This window comes from Sinocyclocheilus anshuiensis, unplaced genomic scaffold, assembly GCF_001515605.1.
Source record: "Sinocyclocheilus anshuiensis isolate Anshui unplaced genomic scaffold, SAMN03320099.WGS_v1.1 scaffold628, whole genome shotgun sequence".
Classification (NCBI taxonomy): domain Eukaryota; kingdom Metazoa; phylum Chordata; class Actinopteri; order Cypriniformes; family Cyprinidae; genus Sinocyclocheilus; species Sinocyclocheilus anshuiensis.
This window is the reverse complement of record NW_015555750.1, coordinates 1,245,330-1,263,314: the sequence shown is the minus strand read 5'-3', so window position 1 is coordinate 1,263,314 and position 17,985 is coordinate 1,245,330. Positions and strand designations below refer to the sequence as shown.

The 17,985-nt window shown below is 37.5% G+C and overlaps 2 protein-coding genes across 2 annotated transcripts; one reads left to right on the top strand and one right to left on the bottom strand.

Moving 5' to 3' along the window:
- The first annotated feature begins 406 nt into the window (after window positions 1-406).
- LOC107673676 (coiled-coil domain-containing protein 80) lies at window positions 407-11,660 on the top strand. The gene is made up of 7 exons (XM_016467386.1): window positions 407-2,647; window positions 2,738-2,894; window positions 6,496-6,632; window positions 7,417-7,568; window positions 7,662-7,765; window positions 8,982-9,065; window positions 10,987-11,660. Exons 1-7 carry the CDS (start codon window positions 1,004-1,006, stop codon window positions 11,304-11,306), a joined length of 2,598 nt encoding a protein of 865 aa, XP_016322872.1. The 5' UTR covers window positions 407-1,003; the 3' UTR covers window positions 11,307-11,660.
- A 371-nt stretch (window positions 11,661-12,031) lies between these two features.
- On the bottom strand, window positions 12,032-17,857 carry LOC107673679 (probable UDP-sugar transporter protein SLC35A5). The gene is made up of 7 exons (XM_016467389.1): window positions 17,799-17,857; window positions 16,881-17,082; window positions 16,662-16,760; window positions 15,609-15,742; window positions 14,905-14,972; window positions 14,047-14,815; window positions 12,032-12,523 (listed from the first exon to the last, which is right to left on the bottom strand). Exons 2-7 carry the CDS (start codon window positions 17,032-17,034, stop codon window positions 12,455-12,457), a joined length of 1,293 nt encoding a protein of 430 aa, XP_016322875.1. The 5' UTR covers window positions 17,035-17,082; window positions 17,799-17,857; the 3' UTR covers window positions 12,032-12,454.
- Window positions 17,858-17,985: the final 128 nt, after the last annotated feature.

The following is a 17,985-nucleotide window of genomic DNA, read 5'->3' as shown; positions in this document are numbered from 1 at the left end:
ACTGACATGACTAAAAATGACATAACTGAGCGAATGACACTTAATGACAGTTGTCATAAACATGCATAAAACCTCCTTTATATTCATGACATGTGTCATGTCATGATTATGAAGGTGTCATGTCAGTCTTATGCACACCCCTTCAAGCAAAGTGTTACCCAAACTATTTTCCAGATAATATTTAAAGAATTTTCTTTGGCTTTAGAGCAGTGAAAACGACAATTTTGATCATTTTAGAAACAACATGTTGTCTTTATAATATCACATTTGCTATATTTATTATTCATAAATATTGCTACCTTTATATTTTTGAAACGGGTCTTGAAAGGATTTGCCTGTTTTAAATTTACGGTTCACTCTGATTGCAGGAGTAAATCTCTGCGCACTGGCACCCCTCAACTGCATGGGTTGGTCCTGTGAGCTCGTCAGAGGATACGGAGGCTGCTGTGCTGTTACTTTCTGACATGTCTGGGAAAGCTTCCAGTGATAAGGAGCCGCACAGAGAGTTTACCAAACTTTTGGAAGTATTTCTGACTTTTTTCTCATTTTTCGCGACGTGTGTTGTGTTGAAGTGGCGCGTGTCAAACTTCACGAGACTGACTGAGGACCGGAGCTTTACTTCTTGGCATCTATTTTCAGCTGATTAAGGGATTATATGCATTTTAATACAGGAATGACGAGATGAGAAAATCTGGCGCTGGGGTAGCAGTGAATACTTATTTGCATTGATTCAGCCAGATCGCGCGCTGCATGTTCAAGAAATGTTTCCTAAACGCACTTACAGGTAAAACCAAGGTCGATCTAACTTGACCGATTTTGTCTTTTTTAAAAGAACATTATTTTCTTTGTTTGTTAAGTACCCAAAGATGGTTTTAAATAACTTTTGCCTTGTTTTGCACTGAGCATCAGAATTATAAACACTTCTAGAAAATAAATTGAATCTTATGACGCTTTACCGGATTGTATCTCTCTACTGACTTAAGTGTTACTAAAGTTGTCAAACATGAGGGGAAGGTACATGCTTGGTTTCGGTGTTTTGTGTCTGTTGACATGGGCTGTTTACGTGTCAGAGAGTAGCCCGACCGATAAACAAGCCAAACTCAGATTGATTTCCATAAAACGAGCAAGACAAAACAAATCACGACAGGGTCCGATCATCAAAACACGTTCTCCTTCATGGATCAATGATAGACGCCAACAGATGCAGGGAGATGAAGATATAAACGTTACCAGGAACGTCCAATCCAGAAAGGTCTTGGCACAAAGGAGACCAGCACAGGGTAAATCTAGGATCCCAATCCAGCAGGATGATGGAACACCTGGAGCCAGGGCCAGAGTTTCCCGCATGCCAAGCAGCGCTGGTTCTCCAAATTTACTGGCGTCATTTGCAGGGAAAAACCGCCTGCTGGTTATTTCCGCACCTCACGACTCTGATGGTTACTACAGATTGATGATGAGTCTTCTCAAACCTGATGTTTACTGCGAATTGGCAGAACGGCACGTGCATCAGATTGTCATGTTTCACCAGGAAGGGGAATTGGGTGGGAAAATCAGACGCATTACTAACGAAGGCAAGGTGATGGAAGAGCCATTAGATACGACTATTATTCCGAGGCTCATGAACTTTCTTAAATTAGAAAAAGGAAAGTTTGGGATGGTCCTTCTTAAGAAGACGCTTCAGGTAGAAGAGCGCTACCCATACCCTGTCAGACTGGAAGCGATGTACGAAATTATCGACCAGTCGCCCATTCGCAAAATGGAGAAAGTCAGGCAGAAAGGCTTTGTCCAGAAGTGTAAAGGGGCTGGGGTGGAGGGGCAGGTGGTCGAGGGTGTCCCCAGCATAGACCCCCAAGTGGACCCACCAATGGGGAGGAGAAAAGAGGTGTGGAAACCCATCCGAAGACCGGCTACAACAACTACTCCAACTCCAACGAGACCAACGACCACTACCACCACTACCAAAGCAACTACCACCACCACCACACGTCCCCCAACTACAACCCGATCCACCACTACAACGACGACAACAACGCGGCCGACCACAACCACAACACAGACCACCACCACTCCAAGGACTACGAGAGCTCATACTACCCCACAATGGATTCCAGCCCACAAGACCACCACTGAGCTTTACTATTACAACCGTAGAGACAGACACCAGACAACCTCACCCACAACACTTCCCGTCTACACCAAAGCTAACACAGCAAAATACAGGGACAACTACACAGATAAAAAAGAATACAACCACAAACATACCAGCATTATACCTACACAACACAAGCCACCTAAAGTTAAGCCTACAAAGAAAAAAAATGGCGATAAGGAAATTAGCAATGCATACGAAGAGAAATATGATGTAGGTGAGCCCACCGACATCTATCCTGAAGAGGAGGAAGAAATTGTGCCTGCCAAGAAAGGCAAGGGCAGGGCAGATAAAAAGAAGAAAAAGGACAAGAAGGACAAGACGGAGAGGAGGGGTAAGGATGGAAAGGGTGGTAAGAAAAATGGAAAGAAAGAATCAAAGATCCATGAGAAAGAAGAGTATCAGAAACCAACAAAAAGACAACCACCACCCCCTCCGCCACCTAAAGGAACTCTGGCAACCTTTTTGGACTATTTTGAAAGCAAAAGGAGACTAATTGTGAGTAGCTTTGTAAGTAGTCTGATTAAGAAATGTGGATTTCTGTAATGTATTATTTACTGTTCTTCTGTTTCAAACTCTTTACTTCAGTTGATCACCTCTCCAACAGAGGAGAACACCATGTATGTTCAGCAAAGGGATGAATACTTGGAACATGTGTGTGAGATGGCCATCAGGAAGGTCTCCATCATCACCATCTTCGGCACGCTTACAAACAGCACCATGAAAATAGATCATTACCAACTTGGTAAGCCACATTCGTCTTGTTGGAAACAATATATATGTGCAGTATATCAAATATATACTATATAATAACCACCAAAAAGGCATTAAAAAACTTTAAAAAATGATAGGAGAATGTGTTTTCGTCACTGCCTGCTTTTTCCTGTTATCTTTTCCTATAGTTTTGCTTTCCTCATTCTTAAAGGGGTCATATGATGTTGCTAAAAAGAACATTATTTTGTGTATTTGGTGTAATGAAATGTGTTTATGTGGTTTAAGGTTCAAAAAACACATTATTTTCCACATACTGTACATTATTGTTTCTCCTCTATGCCCCGCCTTTCATACCATACATCCTTACCATACTGTGATGATGCCCTGTCCGGCCGGAGCGATGATTCAAAAACATGAAAACCCATTACAAACGAGGCATTCTTTGCATCAAAGTTACGCCTTCTTTCTTTGCGTGAACATTTGGGCGGTGTTATGCAAATCTTCCCAGATAGTGACGTAGGTATGTGGGGGCGTGTTAGAACGAGCCGTTTTAGGTAGGTGTGGCTGACTCTTAACTTTTATATATATAAAATATATATATATATTAATATCTCTTTGGATTTGAGACTTTAGTCTTTGCAACTTTACAGATCTTCTTTATGCACCAAGAGCTTGTAACACTTCAAAGAGAAAGGAAAAACTGAAATCGCATCATATGACCCCTTTAAACAACCACTGCTGAGAATCCATGTCATGTTTTGACTTATGGACATTTGAACCCAGGTTATGGAAGTTCCGGTCAAAACATTCCATCCATTCCCACTGAGCCAAATTGAACTCAGGCCACCCATCATATAATCCTGCAACGTTCATGAAAAAGAACAACTGTTTCCTGTTCTTTGAGAGCTTTACTAGTTGTGACATGGAACTATGAATGATTAGGCTGAAGATGGATATGATAAACACAAGCCATTTTCCTATGCTGGAGATTAAGGGCTTTTAATGTGCCAAAACAAAAAGCGCCTTTTATCCAACAGTTGGCACTCACTTGTAAGTTAGGGAAGCACTTTTCCAGATTATGACCTCATATGACACAGAACCTCACAGCAAAGGAACTTGAAGTTTGGTCTGGGAATGGAGTGAATGGTACTTGTTCAAGTGTCACGGAATGCTGCTAGATGAATCAAATGGAAGAGTGCAGAGAGTCTGCCCTGGCACGTTATTCTCTCTAGTTCATTATCCAAGACATGGGAAAATGTCTGTTTCCTTTGTAGCTGATATTCTGACTGGAGAGTTTTAGCTCAGAAACAGCAGTCAGTTCTTGACAGATCAGACAGCTTTGCAGGGTGGATAGATTGGTAAAGCATACAATAATATACATTCTTATAATTTCTTCATTGTCAGTGTTGTTGTGGAACTGCTCCAAAAGCAGGGAAGCCCATGGCTTGAATTAAAAAACATTGAGTATTGTTGGAGTCATTCAAATAGCTTACTCCCTCAGACATGCTAAGATAATTAAGACCAGATTTTTACCTGAAATTTAGCTTTGAATGCTTCCTACCTATCTGGTTTTACCAGGGTTGTGTGCCATTTGGAATTAAGAATGCCATTTAAAGAGGTTTAAAGGCCTTACAGATACACTATATTGACAAAAGTATTGGGACACCCCCTTCCAATGAACAGGTTTGACTACTTTAGTAATTTCCATGAGTACAAATGTTAAAAAATATAATGATATTCTAGGGAATTGTGTGCTTCTAATTTTATAGCAACAGTTTGGAAAGGACCCTTTTCTATTCTAACATGACAATGCCTCTGTGTATAAGGCAAGGTTCAAAAATAAATGATTGATTCACTCAGTGTGGAAGAACTTGACTGGTCTGCAGAAAGCCAAGTCCTAATCCCAGCTGAACACCTCTGGTGTGACAGAAGGGGGTGTCCCAATACTTTTGTCCATATAGTTTATGTAAAAAAAGTCATTGATGTTTGGTGATGAGTTTTTGGCTCAAGGTCTGCATTTACATATACATACACTGACTGAATCAATCATTTCTTTTTGAACCTTGTCTTGTACACAGAAGCATTGACATGTTAGGATCGAAAAGGGTCCTGTCCAAACTGTTGCTATAAAATTAGAAGCACACAATTCCCTAGAATATCATTATATGCTTAAACATTAAGATTTGTCAAACCTGTTCATTAGAAGGTGGTGTCCCAATACTTTCTTCATATAGTGTAGCTAGATAGACAGATGGTTCCAACTCAACTCATCAGTTGAATGCAAGCTAATTCTTTAATTCAAAATTTTGCGCAACCCTGGTTGTTACTGTTGTTAATTTACCAGACGTCACACAGTTAGATTCTAGAAGCGTTAAGACAAAATGCTGTGAAAGGGTTTAACATCATCATCCAGACTACCTCTGAATGAGTCCGTGGCAGTGCTTTGACTTTTATTCCATATACTCATCAGTCTGGTCTGCGTCACATAGCTCTCTGCGAGGGGTCCCTTTCACTGCCACAGGATGGAAAAATGGAAGCAAAACAGGTGCTCATAAACATCTCTCTCTTAAAGGCAGCTAAGTGAACACATAAGGCTCTCTATGAAGGCATATATCAGCCTGGCACGTTTTGAGCATGTATAGCCTGCCAGCTCACTGTGACTAGTTCTAGTGCAGCATCAGAGGTACTAGAAAAGGAAACATGACTGACTGTATGATCAGCGGTTCCTAAACCACAATTAAAGGTCCTGTGCTGTGGCTATGGTAGGCATATATAATTAGGAGCGTTGCTGAGGCTAAACCTAATCTCTCATTTTCCGTTTGTAATGCTTATGATGTAACTCCGCAGAGAGGGGATTTCATTTTATCATTATTATTTAGAAATTGTATTTATTTGTTTTATATTCAGATTCCTAGTTGTTGTTTATATAGTGCTAGTCAAGTAGTACATGTGCCTAAAGCCTCCTTATTATATATTCTGGCCTTGAGAGATAAATAAAGATCTTATTTAAAGAAAACCACATGTTTAGAGGGAGAAAAAGCATTTTGCCTCCGCTTTGATTGGTTTTTAATTGTACTTCACCTCCCGTGCTGAAAGTGGAGTGCCTTAAACTGTTTGTTTTGTTGTCCACTGGAAATCAGAGCGAGAGATTCTTTGGATTTTGCGGAAAGGAAAACAAATACTTTGGGTTGGCCGCGTCTTCCCGTGCTGTCTCATGCACCCACAGAGTTTCCACAGAGCAAAGAGGGTCTTTCACATGAGTTGCTCTGTTTTTATCTGTCTCTTGTATAGCAAAGGAAGCCATGCTTCCAGAATAAACACACAGAGCTGCCATCCCTAAGGCCCTGCAGCACTTCATTAAAAGACAGCATGTCTGGTGATTTTCCATTTAGACAAACAGCAGAACAGCATTGAGCTCCTCGTATAGCCGAGGGCCTCAGTGTCCTGAGTTCTACCAGCGTTGACCCCACCGGAGGGGTCGCCCTGTGTTCTGCATGTTATGAAAGACATGCATGTCTCTTTGAACTGCAGTCAAAACAAAACTAGCAGACTGTGGAGCCATCTGTAATCTTCTGTATTTATCTCTCTGGTTGGTTGATAAGTCTGTGGGATTTTGTGTGGCGTCTTTGCAGAGAATGACAAGCCCATGAAAGGTCTGAAACAGGAGGATTTGGAGAACCAGGATCTCATCACAGAGCTGAGGAAAGAGTACGGAATGACCTACAGTGATTTCTACATGGTCCTCACAGATCTGGACATGAAAGCCAAGGTAAAAGACACGTAACTTGGCACATATTACATTTTCACCGCTTTAAAGCTCTCTTCTTCCACAGTACTTTTCAGGGGTACGTGAGGTGTGCCAGCGCAAAGCCGAGTCCTGTTTGCAGACAGCTGGAATAAACAAAGAAGCCACTGTGCAGTCAGGCAGCGGATAGACAGTAAAATCTATTGAAAATCTTCAGAACCGTAGCCAGTCAGACACCCACAAATACTGAGTTAATTCTGGGCATGTAGTGTTTGAACTGAATTGTGAGAGCTGAATGTTGACGTAACTGACTATGTTAATAAATAAACTGCCCACAAATAAACATGAATCATCACAGTCACTGTAAATGAGTCTTAGTCTTTGTTTTAAGAACAGGTTTTAACATCCATATTAATTTAATTAGGTATGCCTTCATTAACTGGCACTATAAAATAAATAAAATTCATAGCAGATCTAGCATTTACACTAAATTGAAGTGTTGAATTTACATAAAGAAATAAGTTTATAAACATTTAATTCAAAAGAATAATCATAAAAAATACAATTGCAAAGTCAAAAGAAATGTGATATTGGACTGCGTTTTGGATTGCATTCTTGCTTGAACAGCATATTTGTTGTGGTTTGCAGAAAAATGTCAAGAATTCTTCACAGCTCTGTTGATTTGACACATAATTTTGGGTTTGGCATTCTTGGCTGCTCAAAACCTATTGAGAAATCCCCTTACTAGTGAAGATACTTGGTTTCTAACCCTCTATGACACTTGTTTCATGTATCTTTTTATTTCCAGCAATATTATGAGGTGCCAATTGCGATGAAGGCTGTGTTTGATTACATCAACACGTTTTCATCACGCATCAGAGAGATGGAACAACTGAAACGTGATGGGGTGACGTGTAAAAAAGAAGACAATCCAAGATCATTGGAGAACTTTCTTTCCAGGTAGTTCATAAGCATTTTCTATTGAAAAGATTCATTGCTGGGAATCTTACAAGTAATGTACTGTTCTAATGATTTTGGGCTACTCGATTTTAGGTTCCGCTGGAGACGCAGGTTGTTTGTCATATCTGCACCAAATGATGAGGAATGGGCCTATCAACAACAGCTCTATGCACTAAGCAGCCAGGCGTGCAACCTGGGTAAGAATAACAATAACTAAACTTTGGGATGTCACTGAAGGAGAATTTCGATACAAAATTTTTATTGCACATAAATACACATTGCATTATTGGGAAGGATTTTGACTACAGATGGACCTTTTTATTCTAGAATCTCTAGAGGGTTTTGCATATGCTTCTTTCTCGTGTCTCAAGTTTGCCAAGATAGTATCTCACATTGATTTTCTCTTGTCACTCAGTGAAGATTGAAACCAGATCATTGTTACTGTAGTTCAGACTAAGCCAGCTCTCATAAACTCCATTGAGTTATGGATTTGGAATTTTTCTTGGTATTATTCCCAAGAACAATGTGTATTTGTGATGATACTTGCATTCAGAAATGTTTCCCAGAAAATAAGCTTGACACAACAGCGGTGAATGTTTGCCATTTTGTCTCTTTCCCAGAAATCCTGACAAACACATAACTTATGTAATTAGCTAACTATTCAGCATTGCAGCAAGCTCTTTAATGGCTCCTTTATTTTTATATTATATAGCTCTGCATAGAGTAGGTGAACTTTATTGACATTCAAATAGTATATTTATTAGTGGTGAAGTGTAGCCTCATGGTCTTAGTCAAATTCCACATCAAATGCCTGTGGAAATCATAAAGAGATGTTCCTAGTTGTGAATAAACTAGTTAATAGCAATTAACAACTTAGGTTTAAAAAACTGAGGCTACAAGATTCACATTTGATGTATGACTGTGAGTAATTTATGTTGTGGAACAAAATGTGAACGTCTCCTGAAATAATGTTAACCACATGCCTTAAATTACTAATAAATTCTAAACTGCTATTCCAAAAAACATTCAGAAATTACCAGAGGGAGCTCTAAGAAAATTAGCTTACAAACTGAAGTCACATCTTTACTCAGCTCTATAAAAATAATAATTATGTGGCAGAATGTGAAAAGATCTTAGAACAATTGCAGTGTTTGACAGGCATGAACCAAAAAAGAAATGACTTTCTCCTCCATTTAAACTGACATCAGATTTGAATATGGCTGTCAAGTCAGACTTAAATATCTTGAGAAACAGCTTTGTTTATTAATACATCCCACACATATTCCATTACCAACAATCTGTAAGCTACAAATATGCCCCTTAAATGGCCTAAATGTCAGCAGGGGAACATTTAAAAACTCAGGGTGGTGTTGAGATTTTAGAAAAATTCTTTCTATCTTGGTCGATTTGCAGGTCTTCGCCATGTATCAGTACTGAAGCTGGTGGGGACAGAGCTGATAGACATGGGAGGAGTGTTGGATCTTTACCCCATCAATGGTAAGACCACTGATGTTGAAACACTAGCAAAAAAAAAAAAAAACACTTCTGGGAAGTGAGACTTACCAGTAAACTCCTAAAATGTGGTCTAGACTTTGAGGTGCGAGAAGACCTTTTAACAGGTATGTAAACACTTGTAGCAATGGTTTAAAAAGCAGCTGAAAAATCAGATGCTTACTTGTTGTGGTCTTAGTAAACATATAAAGCATATTGTTTTGCACTTGTAGTAAACAAATTCTTAAAATCTAGATGAAAATATACCTCAGAACAGCCAGGTGTTTAGTTTAGTACGTTAAGGGTTAATCAGCACGTTATGTTAGATGCGGTGGTGTTGTGTTGACACTGGCTGCTCAGTCAAAAGCAGCCAGGAGCCCCTCCCTGCATGAGTCAGCCTTTCCAGCTCCAGCCGGGCTCAGAAATGACCAAACAGTTCTCACAGGAATAATATTTTGCGGGACAGAAATGAAGAAGGGCTCAGGTGTTTACATATTTTCCATCATTGTTGAAACTTCAGACATCGTTGCGTTCACTGGCACCGAGGCTCCTGTGTGTTTTGAAAGGCTGCATCAGCAGTCTGTCTGGTGCATTAAGATCAAAAAGTGATTCTGTAAGCTGTATTTAGAGTGCTGACCCATATCTAGGCAGGACCCATATGTAAGATGAAAGCAAAGTCAATATCTGATAAAACATGTCGATTTTATAAAAATAAATCTGGTTTCTATGAAAATGTTCTGTAAGAGATTCTTGTAATATTATGTATGTTAAAAAGCCCTTTATTTAAAGTCAGATGTGCATATATTTGCTACAGGAGTTTTGCTAAAGGATTGAAAAGATGGTGGACAGATAGAATGATAAATTTTTATTTAATTATGTATCGATTTATTTATTTTGACAGTTCAAAAGTTTCCTAAAAATCCAAGTATTTTTCCATGGTACCACTACAGTAACCGCCACTGATTTTTGAGGACTCCATTACTTAGTCAATATTTAAATGCTTTGTGCCATTATGAATATTTAAAAAAAAAAAAAAGACACTGTTGTACAATTTTGTAAGACAATGATATTTTTTTATTCAGCGAGGGTCTATTTAATTTATCAAAAGTGAAAGTAAATACATTTAAAATGTTACAAATTATTTTTCATACCCGCTGTTCTTGGGAACCTTCTATTAATCAAACAATTCTGAAAAAATGTATCACGGTTTCCACAAAAACATTATACACTGCAACTATTTTCAACATTGATAATAATAATAAATGTTTCTTGAGCACCAAATCAGCATATTAGAATGAATTCTGAATAAATTATACTTTAATTACGTTTTTAATTACAATAATATTTTACAATATTACTGTTTATTACTGTACTTTTAACTTAAAACAATCTCACTGACCCCTAACTTTTGAACAGTAACTATTTAACTATATACTAATTATACTGTATACTAACTTTAACTATCAAGCTTGACAAGGTCAGTGTAAGTGGAAACAAAATGAAATGCTTAAAAAACTCCCTTAAAGATGGCAGAGTATTCAACAGGGTTGAAAAGAGGACAAAAATTAATTCAGTATTCTCTTAGAAAGTGCATAAAGCACATTCTGTGGACAGTGAAAGCAAGATTTTTTTTATTTCAGTAAAAGCAAAATGTAGGTATAATTATGTTTTATATTACCCATTAAATTGCAGTGATGATGAATGGTGACATGCACATCGGCTCAGCTAAAACAAACCTTTTAAAATAAAATTGTTTTGCATTACGCACTGAACTCAAATCTATCAAATAATGTGAAGTTCAGTATCCTATTAATCACTGCTAAGTCATTTGTGGTGAACAAATGGCACGATTTTCTGTATATCCACCATATGTTGTTTATGTGCAGCTGCACACCTGTTTTCTGACACCCACGTTTATGTGTTTCAGGAAGTGCAACGGTGGAGCGCGAGGGCATATCTGCCACTCTAGTGAAGGACATTAGAAACTATTTCCAGATCAGCCCCGAGTACTTCTCCATGCTGCTGGTGGGAAAAGACGGAAATGTCAAGTCCTGGTACCCGTCCCCCATGTGGTCCATGGCCATCATCTATGACTTGATCGACTCCATGCAGCTCCGCAGACAGGAAATGGCTATCCAGCAGTCTCTAGGCATGCGCTGCCCGGAGGATGAGTATGGTGGCTATGGCTACCACCATGGCTATCATGAGGGGTACCAGGATGGTTATCATCAAGGCTATGGTTATTAGGGTTTACGCTTTCATAAGACAGTGTCAGGGTAGGAGATAACTAAAAACTTCCCTTTTAACTGGCTTTACATTTATCGTATAGAGCTGTTCATTTTTAAAGATGCATCTCCTCTGCTACACATCTGTCTCTTAATGTCGGTGTATATCGTTTCACATCTATGGACAAAATCTTTTGTAGATAAAGACGTTAACAAAACATTTGTATTTATTGGATGTCTTCTCTAGAAGAAGTGATCGTTTTTAAAGGTCACAACCTGCTTTTTCTTGTTAAACTATGTTTTGATATTGTTACTCTATTTTTAAAGAGCACTGTCGCTGTATGTCTTATTTATAAACGTATAAATTGTACTTTAATTTCAATAAAAATATATTGTATTGCTATCATGCCTTTTGATAAATGTTCCAAACATCGCAAGTCAACTCTATTTTTAGCGGAACTTTTGTAGAATACAGCTGAGATTTCATTTTAAGTGCTTACTTTGTGATCTTTGAGTTTCTTCCTCCCTTATTTTATAAAGGCACTCAAATATAGGCATATCAAATATCTGCTTAAGCACTATGTCAAATGCTGTAGTTTGACTTTTTCTTTGCTTTGCTCTCTCTGCTGGTCAATAATATATTAGCAGTTGCCACAAAATAGCAGTATTACTAAGAATTGAAATGAAAACTACAAATATTTTAGCATGTAGGATTAAAATACAGATGTTTATTATTGCAAAAATCCAAGTATTTTTTTTAAAGGTCATATGTCAACAAATACAACATCATGCACAACATGGCACATGCTTTGAAACATAATTATATTCCCATTACAGATGTACATTAAAATTTAAACAAGCTCCTCTTAATACCTGCACCGTCACTTTATGTCTTTCAGTAAACTACTATATGAAGGAACCAAGAATAGTCCAAACAATAAATATTAAAGTAACACTTTCACAAACCCCCATGAGTTTGATGCATGTTCATAATGTTTACACAGTTTGTAAGAGAAGAAAATAAACAACTCTTTGATCCTTTTGCATGTCACGCAGACATTCCATGTGACTGAAACAATTATCATTCATTATAATACATTTACATAATACATATAAAGGCTGATTGCAGAATATTTACATGATAATTAGAGAGATGGGTTCAAAACAGACTCAGAAAGATTCTTCTTCAGATTCGCTCTCTGTGTTAGCCTTGGTTAGTCTCTCCAACTCCTCCCCATCCTAAAATAAAAACATAAAACACAATCATGAACTACCACATACATTCTTTTCAGACCACTGCAGAAAAACATGACAGCTTTTAGTGACTATAGATATATCTTTATAGATAGATAATAGGTGGTACTATCAAATGAAGAAGGTTTGTATAAGTTCTGGAATTTTTTTGTAGGGACCATTCATACGGAAGATAGCCTTGCATTTTAAAACTGAGAGGCAGCAGAATGGAAAAGAATGCAGGCCATCAAAACATTGATAAAAGCATTTTTAAATGTTAAAAAAGTGCTCAAGCAAGACAGAAAAACGGAACAGCGACGGAATAGTCAAACACACTGCTTCCAATAAAAACTCTAAAATGTATTCAGGATTGACTCCAAAGTGTTTACAGAGTAATTTAATTTTCTAAAAGAACTATGGCATGAGGAGCATATCAGAACTTGTGTGTCATTATGGATTGTCCTATTCTGCATTGTGCATTTATGAACTGAGATCTGATTCCAGGGATTATTTATTAATAAAGATGCGACTTTTACTCACAGTAGGGTTAATTTCATACAGTTTGCTGTTGTAAACTGATCCCATTCATTTTGGCATTTGTTGATTATGTACAATTATATACAATTTGGATAAGATTTTTTACAAGTTCTGGGTAATCATGGGATGCAAGACATGACATTGAGGCTGTTATTATTAGGAATTTGTTCTAGTATGTAGTCTTTATATGGTCTAATGCTTAGATGATAGCATTGGTTTCAGCGGTTAACCCTAAACTCTGACTGCAAATTCTGCTTCCATGTATATAATAATTACGGACAAATGCGGCTGATGTTGGTTCTCCAGACTTTGATCCATCTTTATATAGGTATGTATAAAAAAAGGTTTTGGTCACACTTTAATTTGAGGTCCAGTTCTCGCTATTAACAAACCATTAACTACGACTTTTGCCTCAATAAACTGCTTAATAGTTAGTTAAGTTAGTTGTAAAGTTTAGGTATTGGGTAGGATTAGGGATGTAGAATATTGTCATGCAGAATATGTGCTTTATAAATACCAATGAACAGCCAATATGTTAATAATAGGCATGCTAAAAAGCAACTAGTTAATAGTCAGAATCAGTCCCTATACAAAAGTGTTACCAAAGTTTTCAGAAAGAAGCTAAAGTGAACCATTTTCCCATTCTGCTGTGTCTCACAAGGGTTCTATAAAAAGTGCCAACATGCTACTAATGGAATTTCCTGCTGTATAATATATTTGATCTAAATAATGCAATAATCTAAGGTAGGGCTTTGCTTCTCCAAATTGTGTTTTCATTATAGAGAATTCAGGTTTCTTAGTCATCCTTACTTAATTGGATTATAGTTTGCCAGACCTCCTCTACAAAGAGCTCCTTGTTTAAACTGTCAGAGTGACAGTTAAGAGACTTAAAAAATTAAGGTGGAAACGAATAACTCGTATGGAATAAATGGTCAGCTGAGATACAAAGAGACCTTTTTAAATCTTTTAGAATCTTTCAAAATGACTCTTACCCCTCTTGACCTCTCAAACACCTCGCCATTGATGACCCTGAGCCTCTCCTGCTGTAGTGCGTACTCTGGATCCTTCAGTTTGCTGCTGTGGTAGATAAAGATGCCTAGCAGTACTACAGGCGCCTGCAGGAAGAAATCCATCGATGGACGAAAGTCAAACAGGAAGAGAGAGAGCGCAGTGACGATGACTGTGGTGATCTGGCCTGTAAGCACGTGGAACATGTTATCACGGAACTTGAGAATGAAGGCCACCGACAGGCCTAGGGCGGCTGTGACGAAGACCAGTGCGATGGAGAAGACGTTGTGTCCGTAGAGGAGGCCACAATGTAGCGTCAGGTCACGGTAATCAGAGTGCAGGAGCAGCGTGAGGCTGTTGAAGATCAAACCAAACATGTACAGCTTGCTGTTCTGGATGAAGATGCTCTCCACTAGCTGCTCCCCCTCCTTGAGGATCTTCTCATTGTAGATGTTGGCCAGCGCAGAGATGAAGCATTGCAGCAGCAGCAGGACGTAACCCAGGCCGAAGCTGTTCAGCTTGTGGATGAGCGGGCTGGCCCACAGCTCACGTTTCCAGTATGTTTCATTATAGTTCTGATGCTCTGGCTCGGGATGGGCGTATTTTAGGCAGCTGTTGGAAGGGGTGGAAATCTGGGCTGGGTGGATGCCATGTACAGCAATGGCGTGCTGGTCACCACTGCCAATCGTCAACGACACAATAGACAGGAACAAAATGATCAAAGATGCCCACTGCACCCAAGACAGGCGCCTCCTGCAGGTCAAAAGATGGAAAGTCAGTAACAGAAAAAAAAATAATAATACAAGGATATTAAACAGATATCAAGAAAGGATGGTACTTACTTCAGAACAACACGGAAGAGAATGGCTGTTGTAAAAATGACAATGTTGGAAAACATAACTGCCATGGCCTATTAAAACATGAGAAAAATATGAATGTTGTGGTCGTTCATAAATTTGGGGTCAATGCAATTTTTTCTTTGAAGGAAATTAATAATTTTTCTCTGAAAGTTGATCAAAAGTGATAAATGCATTTATAATGTTACAAAAGACATCTATTTCAAATAAATCAACTTTCTATTCATTGAAGAATGTATTATGATTTCCACAAGCATATTAAGCTGCACAACTGTTTTTAACTTTATTATTAACATTGAGCACCAAATCAGCATATTAGAATTTGTGAAGGATCATGTGACAATGAAGACTATAATGGTTGCTGAAAATTCAGCTTTGCCATCACAGAAATAAATAAACCTGTTATTTTAAATTGTAATAATATTTCACAGTGTAACTGCTTTTACTGTATTTTTAATCAAACAAATGCAAAATACAATCTTGCAGGTCCCAATTCATTTAAAGCTTATAAATACATCTATTTAATATATACATTTACATATTATTATTAATATATACATACACACATACATTTAAATTAATGTATTAATTTAATTACTACATTTTTTTTGTATAAAGTAGTAAATGCAAAGAGTTACTTTCCAACTAATATTTATCCATAACTATAAACTTTTAATAATTCAACATACAGGTTGCAGATAGGTCATCACATAGAAGATTATGAGGTTATCAAGGAAGTAGAGGAATGCAGGAACGGACCATTTCAGGTAGCTGAGAAAAGAGGCACAAGATGAACACCCCAAATCTTTATAAGAGCGGCCCTCTGGAAAACAAAAGCAATGGTTGTAGTTCCATAACAAATAACATGTACAGTAAGCTCAAATAACAACATATATCCAGTGTTGGGAAGGTTACTTTGGAAATGTAATTGGTTATAGATTACAGGTTACCCTATTTAAAATGTAATAAGTAGTGTAACTATTTCAATTACTTTATTAAAGTAATGTAACTGATTACATTTGATTACTTTTCTAAATTTCAACTGTTAATTGGGGTGGTTAATCCTTTTGAAACATTTAAAGCAGGCAGGGTTAACCTTACAGTATAGGATTCAACAATGATTACTGTCAGACTTCTCGAAATCCTTCATCACTTGAATTAAGATTATACAAATTTAAATTTAAAGCACAGCTAACACAAAATCAGACTTTAGCACCTCTTTTTACTTTGAGATCATTCCGAGGTTAAATAAGAAATAGTTGAATAGCTATGATACTGTTTTTGAAATCAAATCTTTGCATAGCTACGACAGGAAACACTGGCATCTAACAATGCCTTGGAAAAAAGTTAATCTTAAAAAATAAAGCATATACATAAACCCAAATAGGAAATAAAACAAAATAAACTCCTGAAACATTGGTGTCTCATATTTTAGAACAGTCAATGAATCAATTCTTTGAAAGAAATCAATCAGATCTGTGAAAATATTCAGATGTAACCCCCTTTGTAATCATTAACATTTTCATAAGTAACTGTAATTTAATTACACATTTTTTTCTCAGTAACTGTAACAGATTACAGTTACATTTATTTTGTAATTAAATTACGTAATTCCGTTACATGTACCTAGTTACTCCCCAACACTGCATATATCACAATTCAACAGACTGTAAATACACTTTTTTAGTATGTTAATGAGTATGGTTTGAGAAAGTAATTTTGGGACAATGAATCTGACTCACCTCGAATGACCACCCGTACTGACATCACTAAACAAAATACTAGTTTGATGGCCTCTGCCATTAAATTCACAGATGCAGGAAGAAAGTCATAATTCTTTTCTGTAGGTAAGACAAAATTAGTTGCAACAATATTTAAAATGCCCATTGCAAAAAGTAAACTATTGGTGGTAAGGAATCATACATCAAGTTGCTCTATGGTGGTGTATTATATTATGTTACCTTCATTGGCCGAGAATTTTAGTAACAGGATGCGACTGGTTCCCAAAGTGACAAAACCCAGACCCAGAACCAAAGTGTAGGCTGAAGATCTTGAGCACAGCCGTGAACAAGGACAGCAGCGACGGCATAAAGAAGAGGATGAGGACGGGGCCATTATGGACAACGTAAGCCGAGGCTGTTCATAGGAGAATGAACAGGATCACTGAGAAAACATCAGACAATCATATCAATCACAACACTGAAGCACCAATAAACATTTTTTTTCACAAAATAAGAAATTAAATAAATTGGTCTCTCCAGCACTTTCACTCCTCAAATACCACTTTGTCAAGACGTGTCACCTTCTGTATCTAGCGCTTTGTTTTCAACATGATTCACGAGCACAAATGATGAGCCAACCAACAAAACATGCAGACATGGAGTCATGGAAGGAGGGATGACTATTGTGTTTCAGTGTTTACAGATAGTTCAGAATGGAAGGAACATGAACATTCTGTCTTTTGTGAAGGCAGTGACATTGTTTTAAACATTATGTTTTAAATATCACATCTTTTAGTACAGCACTGTTTAAACATCAAACTACAAAATGCCTAGATGAAAACTATAGATGATTATGACATTATCTTAGAAATGACATAGAAAAAGTCTAAATACATTCTGAATGTAAAAGAAACACTGATGCTAAATCATTTGCAACCACTAGATTCACTAGAAAGCAAAATTATTCTAAAATGTACAGTGGTGTGGTTCATCACAATAATTATGGAATTCAGCGTGATTGTTATGATGTTCCCGACGCAAATAAAAAAAGAAGTGCATCATCCAGTTCAACGACAGGATATTCACAATGTATCTATTATAATGTGAATGTGGTGATAAAGCACAAATAGATTCATATTCGGTGCTTTATTTACCTACCCATATGTTCCCACTTGAACTAACAACCTGCCCACGGCTTCCGTATATTTGCGCATGCGTATAATGAAGCTACGTCATCGTTTGGTTTAACGTTGCAGGGCAACACGCTTTGTTCATTAATATTAATTAGATTATACTGACGTTCATTGGTAGTATTCCAAAAGTGAAGGCGTGGCTGGCTAATGAA